Source organism: Vigna unguiculata, chromosome 1 (genome assembly GCF_037176805.1).
Source record: "Vigna unguiculata cultivar grain cowpea cultivar isolate G323 ecotype 2 chromosome 1, ASM3717680v1, whole genome shotgun sequence".
Classification (NCBI taxonomy): Eukaryota; Viridiplantae; Streptophyta; class Magnoliopsida; order Fabales; family Fabaceae; genus Vigna; species Vigna unguiculata.
The window spans coordinates 43,011,644-43,031,634 of NC_140792.1; the positions used below are offsets into that span (position 1 = coordinate 43,011,644).

At 29.6% G+C, this 19,991-nt stretch overlaps 2 protein-coding genes and 1 pseudogene across 4 annotated transcripts; 2 read left to right on the forward strand and 1 right to left on the reverse strand.

The window, feature by feature from the left end:
* The first annotated feature begins 1,959 nt into the window (after positions 1 to 1,959).
* On the forward strand, positions 1,960 to 3,273 carry LOC114194479 (secoisolariciresinol dehydrogenase-like). Its single transcript, XM_028084734.2, has 2 exons — positions 1,960 to 2,083; positions 2,268 to 3,273. The coding sequence occupies exons 1-2, from the start codon at positions 2,052 to 2,054 to the stop codon at positions 3,055 to 3,057; spliced, it is 822 nt and encodes a 273-aa protein (XP_027940535.1). The 5' UTR covers positions 1,960 to 2,051; the 3' UTR covers positions 3,058 to 3,273.
* Positions 3,274 to 7,563: 4,290 nt separating this feature from the next.
* Positions 7,564 to 9,277, forward strand: LOC114190962 (short chain aldehyde dehydrogenase 1-like; annotated as a pseudogene). Its single transcript, XR_014984035.1, has 2 exons — positions 7,564 to 7,628; positions 8,250 to 9,277. The product of XR_014984035.1 is annotated as a short chain aldehyde dehydrogenase 1-like (transcript).
* Positions 9,278 to 15,111: 5,834 nt separating this feature from the next.
* LOC114177641 (TLD-domain containing nucleolar protein) lies at positions 15,112 to 19,655 on the reverse strand. Of its 2 annotated transcripts, none has more exons than XM_028063109.2 (8): positions 19,438 to 19,655; positions 19,262 to 19,364; positions 19,062 to 19,166; positions 18,865 to 18,950; positions 18,262 to 18,503; positions 16,798 to 16,987; positions 16,020 to 16,203; positions 15,112 to 15,513 (listed from the first exon to the last, which is right to left on the reverse strand). In XM_028063109.2, the coding sequence occupies exons 1-8, from the start codon at positions 19,491 to 19,493 to the stop codon at positions 15,211 to 15,213; spliced, it is 1,269 nt and encodes a 422-aa protein (XP_027918910.1). In that variant the 5' UTR covers positions 19,494 to 19,655; the 3' UTR covers positions 15,112 to 15,210. The 2 variants fall into 2 exon arrangements, with proteins under 2 accessions (XP_027918910.1, XP_027918981.1); XM_028063180.2 differs by having other exon boundaries at positions 19,262 to 19,348; positions 19,438 to 19,652.
* Positions 19,656 to 19,991: the final 336 nt, after the last annotated feature.

Genomic DNA, 19,991 nt, shown 5'->3' on the forward strand with positions numbered 1-19,991 from the left:
TTCACAACTTAGAAAATTTGAGAAATGCTACCCTAACAAGGGAAATTATAGCAATTGTTATTAGCCTCCTTTTATACAGAAGTGGATGCATATTCTCTCTTCTAATAGAATTCTAAAGCACTCAAAATCCTTTGTATTTTGGAACTTGAATTTTTCCTCCTTCCCTAGTTTATTGGACCAAAAACCATGTGTCCATTTAGTTGAACTATACGAGGTCTCTTTTACCCCCTCTTGTATCTACACTTGGCACAAAATGATTATTGTTGTTGAATTGGATTTTGTTCCTTAAGCTGTGTGATTTGAAGAAAAATACTTTATCAAACATGTTTTTCTTTTTCTTTAATTTTGGAATGACATGTCAATAAGATAGATTATATAAAGGATTTTTTAGACTCACAATTATCCTAGAAAAGTAGTATTATGTTGACACAACTAAAGCCAAGATACATACACATTACAATCCAAAATAATATTATTTTAGTTATATTTATTTTATTTTTTGATTTAAAATTTTAATACATAATATTATATCATTAAAAGGAGTGTCAACCGGTTATATTTTTGAAGATGTCAAAATATTATTTTTCATCCTAAAAAGGTATGAATGAATAAATGTATTGCTTAGTTTTTATTTTAATTATCAAGCATAATTTAGTTTTTTTTACATTAATTACTATTATTTTGAATGATCAAATTTAATTTGGATTTTACACAAAGTACACGAACTCACTTCTTTATTATTTATGTGCACAGTGTACGTCATGATATGGAAAAACTCCTACAGATCAAATTATGACCATTTGATAAATAATCCAATTTGGATCATTGATTGATCATAATTTAAAACAAGGACTCCGCTTTAGGCCGATAATTTCAAATTTAATATAAAATTAAATCGTGATAATCCAAAAAATATTGAAAAGATAGTTTTAATGTTATTAAAATCAAAGATCTATTGATCAAAATCAATTAAATCAATTCTCTGTACATCTTACCTCAACAAAACTTCAGTATTTCTTCATCTACAATCACTTTTGTTATAAATAAGAGAATAATTCAAAATTATTGACACTTGAACTTTTTGTCTTAAAATCACTCTTACTCTAAACGAGAACAAAAACTAATAACAAGAATTCACACAACACATCATTTGATAACTTAAACACACGTAGCTTCATTAACACAAATAGTTTAAATTACAAATTATATCATAGTACAACTTGTAATTTTCCATCACCCATATATCATTCTGAATAGAAGATAACGTTTGGTAAACCGAGTGCTCGAATTTCAGCTTATTTCCTATAGCTCAACACTTTTTTTACCTTCTTTGTTTCAACTATAATTGTATACGTTATTTTACTTCAGAATATATATATATATTATATTTAAATAGTTTTTGTTATAAGTAAATTATATCATAATACTAATAATCAAAGTAATAACAATTTAAATATTAATTAATCATATATAGTATTCTAACCTTTTTGAATAAAGTACCTAATATATATAATATAAGTAATAATTTTCTACAAATATTTTTAATTTTAAAAAAATAGAAATGTTCATTTCAATAAATAGATCGCTTACAGAAAAGAGGTTAAATAATGTTCAGTTTCGGTCTTAAAAAAGAAGTATTGTGGTGAGATTCCAACTTGATTATTCCCTGTCCGCGGCGGGAACTGACCTTGTCGTATATCAAGAAGAGAATATGAATAAGTGTTTATACACCCCAAGTTAGTACGTTACCAAGATTGTTTGTATCAACTTCTATATAAAAAATCTATGCAGTTGGTACAACTTGAGAACCCTTTATACTAATAAATTCCTTAAATTATTGATATACCCAAATTGGAACAAAAACAGTAAATATGCATAAATCTTTATCTATATAAACAGAAGCCCCACAGCGTAACCTCCAATAAATCTGATAATAAAATATTAGCAACTTTGTCCTACCTCCAATCGCTGCTATTTTTTGTATATATATCAAGCTTGTTTCTATATAATTGGGTATCCTTTCAAATTTGTTTCTTAAATCAGATTTATCAATGGCAAGCTCAAGCTCTCTGACCAACAGAAGGTATGTGTTGGAATTCCATAATATTTACGGTATATAAAGAATATATTTTAACAAAAATTATTGTTCCATTAAATTTAAAAGAAAAATAATTAAATTTTGAGAACTATGTGTTTCTTTATAAAATTAAAATTAAGTGAAACTTAAAATCTACTTCCTATCGAATAATCCGTTTTGGTTTGTGAAGGTTGGAAGGAAAAGTGGCATTGATAACAGGAGGAGCTAGCGGAATTGGGAAACGAACCGCAGAAGTGTTCGCTCAGCACGGAGCGAAAGTAGTGATCGCCGACATCCAAGACGAATTGGGGGATTCGGTGGCCGAGTCCATAGGGCCATCAACTTGTTCTTATGTTCACTGCGACGTCACCGATGAGGATCAGGTCAAAAACGCCGTCCACATAACCGTCCAAACCTATGGCAAACTAGACATCATGTTCAACAACGCCGGCATAGCCGATCCCAACAAGAATCGAATCATTGATAACGACAAGGCAGATTTTGAACGTGTTCTCAGCGTCAATGTTACAGGCGTTTTCCTCGGGATCAAGCATGCGGCACAGGCGATGATCCCGGCACGCAGCGGCACTATCATCTCAACGGCCAGCATAAGCTCTTACGTCGGCGGCGCAGCCTCTCATGCATATTGTTGCGCCAAGCACGCGGTGGTTGGTCTCACTAAAAACGCAGCGGTTGAGCTCGGGCAGTTCGGAATCAGGGTTAACTGTTTGTCACCTTACGCTCTTGCCACTCCCTTGGCCACCAACTTCGTCGGAGCTAACGATGAACAGCTTGAGACCATCATGAACTCACTCGCTAATCTCAAAGGTGTCACTCTCAAAACCGATGATGTTGCAAATGCAGCACTCTATTTTGCTAGTGATGATTCAAGCTACGTGAGTGGCCATAATTTGCTCATTGATGGAGCCTTCAGCATTGTTAACCCTTCCTTTCACATGTTTCAGTACCCCCAATCTTGATTCTCCATACTCATGAATAATACATTCTGCAAAATAAACACTTTGCTGTATTGTAACAGAAGTCAGAATAATTAATATCCAACTAAATTTTCCAAATGAGTGCGAACCATATCACTTACCACTGGTTTTCTTGTTTCTCCTATTATGTTTCTGTCCTTTTTACTTTTCTTAACAAAAGAATATGTAAGCTATAATGTCAAACATGTGATTAGCTTTTCAACTTCTCATTCAGAAAACCTCTTTTCCAATTCCAACCCCAACACCAACTTCCATTTTTCCAAGGAGACCTATTTTTTCATTACTGTTTGAGGAAAGATTAATTACACAACCTAGGAAACATAACATCACCAATTTAAGTACCACTCTATAGTAGAGTTGTCCATCACCGACTCCTTTTTTAAGCATATTTTGATATCAAAACGTTGTTCTGCAACCTATCAAAAACGTTGTTTCTCTTTAAATACAGTCTCGTATTGGAGCCTTAAAACATGAAAGAAAGTAGATGAAAGAAGACGATAAAATTAATGGACTTTAAGAGAACAGTTTTCCTTAGCCCATGGTATTGTCTCTTTATCTTTCTTACCGTCAAAGTTGACAATTTTAGGCCAAGCCACACCATAACTTTACAATTTGAGAAAAATCTTCAACCTTCGTTGAATCAAATAAATGGTTCCATGTTTGCATACCCTTCGGTCTCAAACCACATATGATAGTTAATCAAAGCATTCCTATGTCAACGATCTCCGTTTAATTGTAAGATCCAAAATTTCCTACCAAATAACAGTACTCAAGTTCATAATCCAAGTTTCAAAGGAAAACATTTATTTGTTACGCATTTTTCTTTTTGACTTTTCTTTATACTCTTCAAAGAATCAGTCCACCGACAATTCTTTCATAAAGGTGTTTGTTTCATGACAGTTGCGAAGTTCGAAATTGTTGATGATTACGTGTATTATTTCCCGTAAATACTCAGATTTTCAAAATTAAAAAGGCAAAAACGATTAAAGTCAATATTACTTGGGAATTTAGTCCCCTTGCGGGTGGACATTTACGTTGTTCATTTTGATGCAAAAGTTGGCAATTAGGTGAAATGAAAGGCACAGTTCAGAATTCGCATTGCTCATGTGATAAATACATAAATACCGAATTCTTACAATATAAACTCAAAAAACTAAATGGCTCCCTCACTGGAGCAGGAAGAACACTTGATCAATTGTTTTAAAAACAGAAATTATTGTATATACCAACTTAGCTATTGTCGGTGCCTGTGTTTAACAAAAATCAAGATTTTATTTTTATAATATATATATATATATATATATATATATATATATATATATATATATATATAATGCCATCATTCTCACTTATGTAAGTTAAAAAAAAAACACAAACACTCACTAAATTCATACATATTAAATTAAATTAAATTTTACTAATATTCTGATATTCATCTTAAAATGTCATGTCATTAATTTCAATTTCGTTGAAAGAAAGTGCCCACCTTAATTATTGCACTAGAAAACATAAGTTTTACCTTTTATGAATGAGAATACAGGAAGGGTTGAAATTTAATAAATTTTGTATGAAAGAGTTTATTGAAGTTAAACTTTAAATTTGATTGGAAAATAATATTTGAGACAATTAAAAGTTAGTCCAAAACGTTGCTTGACACATAAAAAATATTTGAGACAATTAGGTTAAAAGGATTATATCTATTTATTATTTAAATTTGAAAACCAAATTGTATTAAAGTTTGAGACAGATACGAATCTCAATTTCACATTAAGAATTAAAAATTAAAATTAAAAACATATTTAACTTTTTAGAAATCAATTGTAATCTTTTATCTATAATTGAACCTAGATACCAATAATATTTAGTTTATAAAATAAGATATACATAAGTGTATAAAATGATTAATTATTTTGATTTTTAAAATTAATTACTATTTAATGATTTTGTTGCAATGGTTTTACAAATATACTAATAACTATATGTTAAAGGATATGTATGTGATCCATTATTACACACTATATGGCATTATTAGTGCTCATAAGTTCAAAGCAGGCACCGACAATCCACCTAAATCTTTAGAGAATTCAACATTAAGTTTTATGTGCAAAATTATAAATTACTAATTAGTTCACACTTCGTTGTATAATTTTTTACACTAAATTAGTGTATAAATATTAAACTTTGTAAACTATTATTTGATATTTTTGTCACTTTAATTTACTGATAGATTAAAGAAAAAATTATGGTACGAACTTAATAGAAAACATTTTTTTTTTCACTACAAAAATGCTTAACTTTTCCATCTCTATATTTCTCTTAATTGGTCTCACATAACACACGCGCGGACACATACACATATATATATATATATATATATATATATATATATATATATATATATATATATATATATATATATATATATATATATATCCTAAAATGGTTATGAAACAGAAACTCAGTCCAGGATGCATGAATGAAGCGGCAAATGAAAAACAAATAACTACTTAAAAATATAGCATAATTTTGTTTCCATTTAAAAACAATGTCATATATGCATTTTATTGCAAATTTTAGGGGCAAGACGTTGACATTCAAAATGGTTTTCATATTAAAATAATGGATATAATGTTATTTTAAAATATTTGGCTTATGAAATTCATTATGACGTGTCCCTGCAGTATAATGCATATCATTACTAACATGAATATATGATAAGATTCATTATATACTAACATACGTTATATCTTAATTAGGTATAAATGGAAGATAAAAGAAACATTGTATTTAATAAAAGAAAAAAAAATCTTGAATTGAAGAGAGAAGCGTAATATTTTTCTCTTCGTATTTTCTACATAAAGGATGACATAATAAATGAAAAGGAAAATGTAGTATTACTTGATAAATTATATATATATATATATATATATATATATATATATATATATATATTTGAAATTTTTAAAATTTATATAGTATATTTTAAAAATTGATGAAAATTAAGTTGTGCATTTTTTTTAAATACAACATTTAATGTTAATAAATAATAAAATATAAAATCAAATATAATAAAAAAATAAAAATATTTAGGTTGAACTACTCTTTTGTCCATGTTTTCATCTAAAAATATCAAAGTACGACAAAAATATTGAGACTAAATTGAGACAAAAAGAACTGGAGGATCAACTTGATATTTTTAGAAATAATAACCAAAAGAGTAATTAAACTAAACATTTATTTTTTATTTTCTTCTATCATTGCTTTTTTAATTTTTCACAAAATTGTACTCATATTTTACTTTCATTTTTTTTGAAGAAAAAATGAAGTTAGACACATAATTATTATTTTTGCTCTCGTTTGTTTTTTTCTTTTTTTGGTCTCACTTGATGATGAAATATTAGTTTAATAGTTATTAAAATTATCTTTATCTCATGAGTCTTTTGTATACTCATTTCTTATGATCATAGAAGAAAATAAATAATGTGTTTTTTTTATAACCGATTTTTAATTATGACTTGATTGTAATATATTTTTCTTCTAATAATTATCTCTCTCTCAATTATTTTTTAATATATTTAAAAAAAGTATATCGATGAAGAATAAAATAATAGACTCATTCTGTAAAAATAATAAAAGGAAAGTTATATGTAAACACGAAAACAAGATAAATTATACTTTTTTACACCAATTTAACGATCAATCTAATTCAATTGTTTTATAGAAGAGTCATTAAAATGTTCTAATAATAATTCAATTAAATGATAAAAAAAAAAGTATATTACTCTAAATCCCTCCAAATTTTTTAATCAAGATCCACCACTACTTTATATATATTCTAACAAGATTTACAAAAAGTGAGTTATGTCAAACTAAAACTTCGTTCACTACTAAATAACATATAACATATAGTATTTCCTCTTTCGTAAATATCATGTCCATGTCACATAGTTAATTCCTCTTTGCACACTATTTATTGAAAAACTTAATGATATAATTAAATCAAATAATTAGATTGCCTAATAAAAACAACAAAAGAATATCTATTGATAATTATCAAATAGTGTCAAGACTAATTAGAAGAATTTGATCGTTAAAATCTATTGATAATTATCAAATAGTGTCAAGACTAATTAGAAGAATTTGATCATAACTGTTTTAACGATTTCATTTTTCTAATTGATTTTTTATTATTCTCTAAACTTAAATTTTATACATAAAACTCGTTATGAGTTTATAAAGTATACTAGATGTGATAGTGTCTGTTGGAGAACATTAAAATATAAATAAAAATGTTTTCCTTTTTAATTTTTAAAACCCGATGGTTATGTAATGTCCCATAGTTTAGGGTGTTGTGCACTTGTCACTTGACAGCATTAAATGAAAGTAGTTGTTCGATGATGTTGGCCGGTGGTGTTCATTTATCTAACTGCTCTAAACCCTTTATAAAGTCTCCATATACACTACCAATATTATCATTCATTCAACATTTTCATTGCTTCCGGTGTTCCTCTCTATTTCATCAATTCCCTCTCCATGGCTTCACCTGCCAAAAGGTAAATTACTCTTGTTTCTTTATTTTCAGAAACTATTTTCCCATCTTTAAAAAATTTCCGCATCTTCAACTCATCTCAAATTCTTTATTCTTTTTATTATTCTTCTTAAACGGTTATTTTCAAGAATAAGTAAAGAAAATATTTGAGCTTTTCTTAACATGCCATTGGGAAAGATCATCCAAGTTATTCATCATAATTAATTCTCATCGAAAAATTGGACCAAGTTTTATTTATACAAAAAAAATCTACCAAGAGACTCACGTCAACTCATGCAATAACATCCACAAAAATGGTTTTGAAAAGAAAATATATAAATCGTACGTGTTCCTACGAGGAATTCAAGAATGAGTTTGAGGAATTCAAAAATGAGTTTAAGTTATATATTATTCTTCTTAAAGATTTAAATGTGAGTCTAAATTTTACATTGATTAAAAATAAAAAATAGAGCAAAGATGATAAATCTATTGTCTTAATATTTTGGATTAAAAACAGAGCAAAAAATAATAAATCTATTGTCTTAATATTTTGAATTAAAAGTGATATCAATACTTTATATGATTAAGCTCAGGTTTTATTGGTGTTTAATCTTCCGAAAGAAACCTCTTCTATAAAACATTATAGGCTTGAAGGAAAAGTGGCGATAATCACCGGAGGAGCTAGCGGCATCGGAGCCGCCACCGTCAAACTATTCCTCCAACACGGTGCCATAGTGATCATTGCAGACGTGCAAGACGCGTTAGGTCACTCCCTCTGCAAAACCTTCAGCACGAACACTCCCATTCACTACCTTCACTGCGACGTAACAAGCGATTCAGACGTAAAAAACGTGGTCGAAGTCGCCATAACGAAATACGGAAAACTCGACATAATGTTCAACAATGCCGGAATCTCGGGAGACTCGAACAGATCCATAGCAGAATCCGACGAGGAAGATTTCAAAAGAGTTTTCGACGTTAATGTGTACGGAGCTTTCTTGGGCTCCAAGCATGCGGCGAGGTTCATGGTTCCAGCGAAGAGAGGGGTGATTCTCTTCACTTCGAGCATTGCTTCGCTTCTGGGAGGCGAAACGGCGCATGCTTACGCCGTTTCAAAGCACGCGGTGGTGGGGCTGATGAAGAACCTGTGCGTTGAACTGGGGCAGCATGGGATCAGAGTGAATTGCGTTTGTCCAGGTGGCATTCCCACTCCGATGCTGAACAAGGCGTTGAAGATGAACAAGAAGGAGACGCAGGAACTGCTGTGCAAGGTTGCGTGTTGAAAGGGACGGTTCTTGAAGCTGAAGACATAGCAAAAGCTGCGTTATTTTTGTGCAGCGACGAGGCGAAGTTCGTGAATGGAGTTAACCTTGTTCTGGACGGTGGTTACAGCACCACCAACATGTCATTCACTTCAGTGCTGGATGGTGTTATGGATAACTACACCGACAACATCAACAGCAACAACCATGCTTAATCATGGCTACCAGAATCACTTTCTGCATTTTCTGCTTCTACTGATATATATGATGAAATAATTAAGCTATAGTTTATCTATTTTCTCAGTGCTTTCTGGTTTTTCTACTAGATCATGAACACAGTTTCCTCTCTAACGCAACAATGTAGTACTGGCTAGCTAGGCCTTTTCTTAAATGGAAATGTGTGTTGTACTGTTGGGTGTAAAGCTACATTTTTTAAATTTGAGAATTGATGATGGAACAATTGTCCAAAAGGACACAGACCGTTCAAATAAGAAAAAAATCTTTCAAAATAATTTTATTTTTAAAACACGTAATAATATATTTATTTTAATTAAAATAACAACATTCTTAATTAAACTATAATAGTTAATTAACATTTTAAATGTATGTTGGTGATCAATACTACCAATAAATATATTCTCGTAGGAAATATAAGTGTCATAAAAGATATATGAAGTTGCTACATACATTTTTTTTAAAATATTTTTCTTATTTACGTTAAAATTATGTATGGCTTTGATTTTTTAATAAGGTTTTAATTGAAAAATAAAAACTACAGTTACTTTTTAATTGTAAAATAAAATTTAAACATTTTCTTAATCTCTCGAAATAAAATATTCACTTTTAGTCTTGAAAGTTTAAAATGTGCTTTGTTTTTCTAGAAGTTAACTTATCTCAGCCTAACATGCATTGGGTTAGATGATGTAGCTACCATTTTAAGACATTATTGTTTCAATACACAACAAGACCTAATGGTACCACGTCATATATGTAAGAGATATTAAAATCAAACTTTTACATGTTTATGAGTATTAACTAAATTAAGCTATACATATATAGCAATATATTTTTATTAATCTTCCAATTTGTTTTGTAAAGTAAGATTTTTTTTATTCTGGACAATTTTATAAAAAATTGTAAAGATTAGTAGTTGAAGAAATTATAAAAGGACATAATATTACCCTAACAAAATATTTTAATGAATTACTCAAACTCAATTCTCCAAATCAAATGTCACGAGCAAGATTTATGCATTCAAAGTGACATTATTGCATACAGCAATAGTTAGCTAAATGGGTATGTTCCTTGTCTTTTTCTTTATAATTAATAAATGAAAGGTTAAATGAAGAATAATAAATATATTTGAACAATTGTTAATCTGTTGTCGAATTTTCGAAATTCTTTAAGAAAATAATAAAAGCTACATTTATTAGTTTTGCATCATTAATTAATTGTATTCCGACCTTATCTACTTCAGCGAACAATGACAAGATTGACATAAATAGTTCCCATTTAAATACAATGTTTTAAATTAAAAAAAATAAAATGAGTAGTACAATATATAATTGTCATTTTTTTTATCAGATAAAAAAAATTTATAAATATAATAACACAAAAATATTCTTACAAAATATCATTTTAAAAAACTTTAAATCTAACTTAATCCTAAAAAATCAATTTGTAAGGTTAGATTTGCACTCACCTATATTCTAAATTTGTCTTATATTCAATCAATGTGGAATTTTAGCATACCTCCTCACGTCAGGCTGAGGTATATACATCTCGTACGTGACACTAGATATGATTAGGTAACCCCAATAGCAGTGGAATAACATTTAAAAAAATTCGCTAAAATAGATTCTAACAATAGTCTTGATACCATATTGAATATAATGAAAATTGGTCTTATCTGTAATCAATGTAAGACTTCCAACATATCTCTTCACGTCACGTTGAGGTATATACATTTCGTACGTGAGACTAAATATTATTAGGTGATCCCAATAACAGATGGTATAACAAATCTAAAAAATTTCGTTAAGATAGATTCTAATAATGGTCTTCATACCATATTAAATATAATAAAAATATGTTTGAAATTAATCTTTCGTGTAAAAAATACACATAAGATATTTCATTTATAATAAAGGAAACGCGAGTTAAGTCCAATACACAAAATAAAAAATAATAACAAATAAAACTAGAAATAAAAGATAATGATAATTAATATATTTGCTCCTATAAATACTAATATATATCGACCATTACATTGTTTTTAGTTTTTTGAAAGCATTATACCCCTTTTAAAGTTACAAAGAATAAGTTTTAGATATTTTTATTTGAAGCTAGAGCAAGCAGAGACGTTATTGTCAATTATATATTTATTTAAATAAAAATATGTATTATATATATATATATATATATATATATATATATATATATATATATATATATATATATATATATATTGATGTCTAGTATATGATTTAATGAAGTGGTATTTTTCATTACGTTTTCTTATTACTATATGTATAATACGATGGTGATTTTGAAATTTAAAATGTTGACATTTTAAAATATAATAAAAAAATGAATTGTATAAATCCAATCCAAAAATCCATTATATGTTGACATAGATTATAAGTAGACATGTAATGAGGATAGAAGCAAAGCAAAAATAAATTCCAAAATAATCTTCCTAAAATGTATTTTCCATTTAAAATTGCATAGTCCTATCTCAAATCTATAAAAAAATTCATGATGAGATTGGTCTATTTAATCTTTTAAGAGTATAAGATATTTTAATTCGTTTACTTATTAACTTCCACTTTCATTTTCTTTATACATTCTCTTTCTTTTATTTATTTTTTCTCTTAAACAAATAAAATTCACAAAACTGGAAAAAGTATTAGATACTGACTGGGCATATTTCTATATTTATTTTTGGAAAAAATAGATTACAATGCATAAAAAAAATTAATGCTATTATCAATTATAGTGCTATCATACATAAAAAGTTTGTTGATTTTTACCGATATTTGCCTAGAATATTAAAAATGTTTTCTAATTAATTGGAAATATCAAAGTTTTCATAGTGCTGGTGTATACATCCATTAAATTATTTGTTCGATGACAATTTTTTTAAATCATTTCAGAAAAAGAGTTTATACGAATTCTCTTAGTTAACATTTATGGAGTTATTTTGAGGTTAATTAATGCGCTGTATTTTAACTCTTGCATGTTTTAATTTATTATTACCGTCAACTACGGGATTATGTAGGCCCAAAGGATTAAGATATCACGTGATTGTGTTGGGCCTTTTAAAGAGCCCATTTTGTTAGGTATAATTAAGGAAGATGTGTACAACGAAAATAGCAAAATAAGGACTTTCTTTTATCATTATAAAATAAACCCATATATTCCATATCCATCAAATATAAGTTGGTGTTCCCTCTCCTGCAAATGATACTTTTTTTATACAGTATAATAAATCATATGTATAGCTTTTTTCAATTTATCTTTTTCTATAATGAAATTGTAGATAACTTACATTTAAATTATTGATGATTAAAAATCAAATGTACGGTTTGGTATTGATCTTAATCATTGCTATTGTTACCATAAATAAATTTAATTCTCTGAAAGTTTAAACTATTAAAATTAAGAAAATAATAGTGTAAAAGGAAACTTCATTCATGGTTTGCTTAATATTTTCTAGAATTTATTTAATATCTCTTTTATTAAGGAATTTGAAATTCCACAAGTTGTGATGAAAAATGTCCACAAGTTTGTTCATATCGATTTTCAGTTCTGGCTGAATCATCTTGACATTAAGTCTCAGCCGACTTGACTCAATTATGAGTTTGGATTAACTTTATTTGACCTTTATTAAAGTAAAAAGTCAAGTCGACTAGGCTTGGGCCAATAGTTGGGCATGATGAACCCGAGCCTAAGGTTGAGTCAAGCCGACCTCGACCCAAGATTGAGTCAAGCCCTTCAGAGCTCATGCCAAAGGTTGAGCCGAGTCAATCTGAACTGAAGGTTGAGCTAACCTAGGCGAAAGGTCAAGCTGAGTCACATAGATTAAAGGTGGAGCTGATTTGGCCTGGACTGAATTTGAGATCAATTGTCCCGGATCAAAGGTTGAGCTAACTCAACTCGGGTTTAGGGATGAAGTTGAGTCTGGTTTAAAATAGAAATTAAATTGCTTTATCCAAACAAGAAGGTTAAAATCTAAAATATTTAATTATTTCATCTACACAAACTATTTAAGAAACGAAGATAATTCAATTATAAATAATTCAAATATTATATATTTTACTTTCTTTAAATTATCGAAATCTCTTGTTTAAACGCAAGTTAAACTTAAATATATTTAAATATAAAAAAGTTAACTTTTTTAAGTTATAATAATCTTTTAGGCTACTCATTGTGTGTCGATTTTAGTGATCCATGTACAAAATGATAGGATGTTGAGCATATGAATGAAGGGGCAGTGTTATCGTCACATACCCTCTTTATCTCCACCCATTTCACATTTTCATATAGGAACAACATTTTTAAAATATGAATTTATAAATTGAAATTAATTTGTACTTAACTCAAAAATTAAAATTACAGAAATTATACCAAATATTTTTAATGTGAAAAAATTGTGATAGATAAAACTCCAATATTTAAATAAAATCTAAGACAATTTTTTTCCTGTTATTATTCTTTAATAGTCAAGAACTATTAAAAATTCAGAAATAAATGGATCTACCCAAAGTTATAATTTAAAAAATGTTTCAATAATTTTTGTTCTTACTTTTGTTATCAACAAGAAATAATAATATTTAAATAAAATATTTGGAATTAGGATTGTTAAAATGGAATTGATTCTGCATATGATTCAAATTAGATTAGAATTTTTTTAAATGACTTAGATAAAAATGTGGAAGTGTTTGAAAATTTGATAAAATTATTTAAATTTGTAGTTGTATTTTGATGAGATTATGTTTTGGTGTGAATAGTTGATAGTTAACTGTATACTACGCTTTAATTCGTTAATTTAGATAGAAATGAATGAAGCATCGCTTTAATTGGTTATTTTAGATAGAAATTAATGGAGCATAATGTAAGTAATGAATAGTTGGATTTGATTCTTTTAAGATTGTGTATAATGTTGTTAGTTTGAATTAATTTAATCTTTATTGGGTTAACAAATTGTTGGCTTACTTATAACATGTTAGTTTTGGATAGAGCTTTCAAGATGGGTTGGAATCTGTGAGCCAATCCGGCTCACCACGAGTTCAGGTCGGATTTGGTTGAAATTTTTTTACAAATTTTAACACGGGTTAATTTTTGACTTGACTCACCTAGAACCCGACTCAAGTATTTTTTGTTAAGTTAAATTTTGTATTTGGGTTAGGTTGTCTTGTTTATCCAACACATAAATAATTTGTATTTTTGTGATTTTGGTTTGTATTTGGATTGTATTAAAATTTATTTAGATTTTAATTAGAATTATAATCTTGTTTTGACTCAAAAAAAAAATTTAAAAAAATTGTATTTTTTTAATTAAGTGAGTTTGTGAGTCAACCCTTTTAACCCACAAACCCGCATTGGGCCGGGTGGGGTTGAAAATTTTTTGACTTGCTAATAAGTAATCCAGATTGGGTTGGCTCACTAAGTGATCAACCTGTGGTGGATTGAGTCAGGTCGGACTGGATTAACAGCTCTAGTTTTGGATATATCAATTTGACACAAATCTTGCATATTTACATATATTTAGCTAACCTTGTCTATCATAAATAAATGGACTTAAAAACATAGGTGTATATTAATATTTCAAAGGTTTGGATCCTATGAAATTAGTTGTTTGCATATGAGCTTGTTTTTCTTATAGGATTACAAACAATATGCTTTTCAAAACCATGGGCCTCACGAGGGCTGCAGTGCAGTTTTTCTTGATTCATCTATTTTCAAAACCATGGTATTGCTAAGCCTCTCAATTCTGCAATACACTTTGTTTATTAGTTAAAATTTACTAAAAATTATAAAATCATGAGTGTTTCTCATGTGATATTAATAAAACTTATGATTTTCAATAAAATTCAGTTATTGTTAAAAGTGTGTAATAATAGGTAAGTTACTCCCATTTCTCATTACAAATTGTTAGCATCATTAATTTTTAATTAGCAAAGAGAGGGTGAAGAAAGTTTAGAGGCAAGTGACAGAGGTATCTACTGCGGGTACAAAAAAGAATAACAAAAGAACAAATTCACAATATGTTATTTAACAAAGATTTGGTGCATAAATTTGTTTTTGTGATGACATGAACAATGATGACAGTGATGCAATAATCTACTCGCTGGAATTTGCAAGGCCAACCATTTTAAGCATATTGCGATCTTCCTTGAACCTCTCGAGAACAGTGCCTTTGACAGCATCGTGCTTGTCTTGTGTTGCAACTTGAGTCACTCCCCAGCATTCTATTACTTCTGGCAATATACGATTAGTCTTGGAGAGGCAAGGGCTACCAAACGTTGTACAAGAAAATGTATGTCCTTGATCAAAGTTTGCTGATACAAACAAACCAAAGTGATTCACTCGTCCCCCAAAACCAATGCCATTTGGAATGTCCTCTGAACTGAAGTTCATAGCACACTACAATACAGTGTCATTAAGAGTTAAATAAGAATATATAAACTGTTTTAAATACACTACCAATTAGCTATCTAAACTCAACTCAATAAAATCCAATGGTGTGATCACTGTTCTGCCTTGGAGTGAATGGAATATGTTCAAGCCTTTTATAAGTCATGTAGAATTCAGGACTTATTTCCCTTGTTCAAATTGCAGCATCAATGTTACTTAGAGTTTTATTAGATAGATTTCATAAGTTTAGTATATATTGTAATGCTTTTGAAGAAGTTAGATGAATGAACTCTTATAAAAATTGGACCAAATAAGTTTGTTTTAACTTATAAATACCTTCTTATTTTCTTTTCCTTTTAATATTTGCTGAAAATTTTAACCAGAAACAGAACCTTAACCAAATTTTTAATGCCAATAAAAAATACAGACACAGTTTAACAATTAGAGTTCAAATATAATAAAGGGACGTTAAGACTATGATTCTAGAATCTTTGATTCAAGTAGACAATAGTTACCCATTGTAGATTATTGTTTGCTCCAGTCGGCCTGAATATAGAAGCCACTGGATTTAGTTGAAAAAGGTAACATTTCATGTCTCCATAAAAATCAGCATGTCGCTCCCATGGTTGAGAAGCATACCCTCCATATATATAACCCTCTGTGTCCTTAATAATTAACACAGTTGGGCCTGCATGATTTCTGCAATTAAAATTAAAAGTCAAATATGGATTTCAAATTTCCAATCCTACATAGTGATTAGTTCGACTAGCACAGAAACTGAAATGAATCTAACTGGAATTTTTAGCATTAACAACCTCAGAAAACAACAGAAATCAGTAAATTGATAAACTATGCCTCTTTTTGTTCATTCTTATATTTATAATAAAAGTTTAGCTATAAGTTAATTCGGACCCTTTAACTTTATATTGTAATAACAAAGCTACTTTTTAATACTAAAACCTATACATAACTATTGGCTTGTAAATCTAATAATAAACCAATTATATAGTCCATTAGTAGTACCGAATGCTTGCAGTATTTTAGATATCTCAAATGAACACTTTCTTAGGAATATACTGCATGAAAAGCACTAAACGAAGTAGAAGTACAACCAGCACACAGCCCGTAACACTTCAATATTTAAAGATACTGGAGATGTTATTATAGTGAAAAAGCCAAGCCATTCACAATCCGCTCTGGCAAATTTCCACATTTTTTTTATGTGCTAAGTGTCTAGGAATCTACTAATTTAGAGCAGTAGGATGCTTCAAAGGCAAAAAACGATATACTTACGAAATGTTGCCCAAGAATGTATTAAAACTAAGACCATTAACAGAACTATGATACAAAAGATTCCAATCTTCCAGGTCATGCTGAGAGAGTGCGCCTCCAATATGCCAAGCATATTCCTTTCTTAAAAGTATAATGTTAGAATCAATAGCCGTTGAAGTTAATAGTTTGGGAATCTGAGAACCAGGCCGTCCTAGAAAAAAGAAAAACATTGGAATAAGATATGCTAATCATACACGTTGAACTTTACTGAAAACTAATTCAGTAGCATTTGATCTTAGAAAATGGTAATGAAATGAATACAGTCTAAATGTGAAGCCAATAGTTTAATGAAATTGCATGTGTCTGTATAACAGTCTAACAGATACATTTGAGTTGTGCAAACAGTTAGCAAAATAAGATTTACAAGTTACATAAAAGTGTTTTTGGAAACTATCAGAACATTTTCCAAAATTACATATCAGGCAAAGAATTGTTCTTAGGTCACCAGTAGCCATTTAGCCAAGCTTCTCAAGTATGCTGCACAGATCATCACCATTAATTGCTATTTATATCTAACATTACTCAATAGCTATTCTAACAGAAGAAAGATCATTATTTTAGTCAAAACGTTTCGTTTGAGGTAGGCCAAATAATTTGCACTGAAAAAATGGCAGATAATGAGAAGACTATCACAACTACAATTACAATATAAATAACATCAACTAAGCTTTATCCCACCAAATGGGGTTTGTCAGATGAATCAATAAATAGCATTGGGCTCTACAAACACCAAAATTCTAGTGAATCGTTATAACCTTTGCAATAGTTTCTCCCCCTTACATTCCCCACACCATTCTGTCAAATCTTAATCAACAATGCTACCCACCCTATTTCTTCTTCTAACTTTACCTTACCTATGAACCAGATATAGATCTTGACATCTAATATGCAGCATTTTTTTAGTCCCACATGATTTTTGAAGGTATATGTAGTTAATCCTCATAATCATGGTGTCAACTACTTCACCTATAGGAGTTCCAGTATTTCAAGTTCTGAAACAAATCATATTTTATGACACATCAAGGAAAAAAAACACACTATTTAAATCTGGATGCTACATGGCTAACATTTAACAAAACTTTAGCTTAATCCATACAAAGCATACTTAAAAGTAACAACCTAACACTACATTAGTTGTATCATTGACCCATGACACAAATGGTTAGACAAAGTATTACATTGGGTGTTGACTGCCCAGCACAGCTTCCTCTTTTGTCCCATCTTCAGGACTGACATTGTACAATTTGGGGGAGGGAAAATCATAAACAACGGGAAAGTTCAATTTGCATGAAACATACAACCCAACCAGTCTGCCGTCCATCTTCTCATAACTCCGTGATAATGATCTCGTTATGTCATTTTTCAGATAAAATTGTAAGAAAATAAGCCAATAACAAAAAAGTTGGAAATTAAGTGCTGCAATACCTGAACCAGGTGGCAATAGTAGGCTTCCAAGAAGCTTCTTCACAGACGGGAGATGAGTACACCAGTTTCTGAAATCTTCAAAAGACATGGTTTCCTCAGTGCCCCCTTCATTATGCATGGAGAATTTTGCAGCATTCAGAAATATGTTAACAATATCTTCATGTGAACTTGATCTATCCTGAGAATCTTTTATGCATAATATATTGTTAAAAATGGCGATCATAACAGTTTTCAAATCAGACCTGCATATCGAATGTATATACATGAATTTAAGGGTGGATAGCAAAAGCAAAATAACTTTTAAAATCGAATTTCAAATGGATGAACCCTATCCTTAAACATAAAATTCACACATTTTATAATCTATTGTCCGTAGTTATAAACATAAACAGAACACCAACCAGGCTGAAAAAATAACTTCAAAAGAAATATCAATTGTAGAACTGAATCAAAACGAGAGATGTCTATATATAAAGTGACTAAAGTTTACTTACCCGCGAAGAAAAATATGTGAATTTAAACTAGCAGATAGGCAAACTAGCTTCAATACATAATTATTTTGAACTAAATGGAGGTTTGTATATGATCAGACCTGCATCCTACCTCGTTATAAAACTATCTCCAGATACATCTAATAGGCGATAGATGAATTCTTCAATTTCATCTTTTGTCCCTTTCTCATAAGTAGCCTGCAACATGAAAAACCAACCCAACATATATTGGATGCATGACACCACGATAAATGTGTCCTAGTTTTGAGACAACACCAACAAAAAACGATGATGAAAACCAGAACTCACTTTAGCAACAACGAGGTCCTCAAAGGTTAACCTCTGATCCTTGCGCTCTTGAGTAACTAAATCAAACATCCTCTCCCCAATAGGTCCATGAAGTCCAAAATATGACTGCAACCCCCAAAAACAAAACTTTTATGGGTTTTAGGGATAATATAACAAGTGGGCTATTACAAAGAAATTAATCATTGGATTGCAAAAGGAACCTGAAAAACGGAGGGAGAGATGCATTTGGCGTTAGTCTGTGATTGAGCTGCCAGATGATTGAACAGAGACCTCAAGTCTTCAAGTTCCTTTTTAGTAAAAGCTCTGCAAAGCTTTTGGAGATCAATCTATGGAAATGAATTTGTGTAATTAAGTGTGGTGAAAGAAAAAGAGGAACCTGGCTGCTGAAACATATCGAGGATCATTGTTGGAAGGTGATTGAGCGTTGCCCATTGCTGCCTTTGCCACCAAAATTGTTGCAATTTCAGTCCAAAACTCGTGGGTTCTGCAAAGTTTCTTAGTTCCACCTTCCCCTTTCACGCTATTTTTCTCTACGGAATCCTCGTCATCAAGTTTCTAGATTTCTGAGAATAATAAACTGCTGTATACGTAATTTTCCATTATTGGTATTGTTGTGTTCCTGTGCATATAAAGTGGGAAGAGGACATTTTCATTCAAAGTTTAATATTTTAAGAATTTGTAATGTTAATTGTAAATAATTATTTGGTATGAGTATTTGAGATGATAATTGTACAAACAAATAAAGACATTATTCACAATAGATTTGTAAATAAAATGTAGACTAAAAATTATTAATACTGTGAGTATACGTACTATTTTTCAATATTTAATACTATTAATATAACTTTATTAACAAACTTGATTTACTCATTTTTAGTTATTATCATTTTACAAATATTTAATTATCATCTTAAAGGAAATAGACACTGT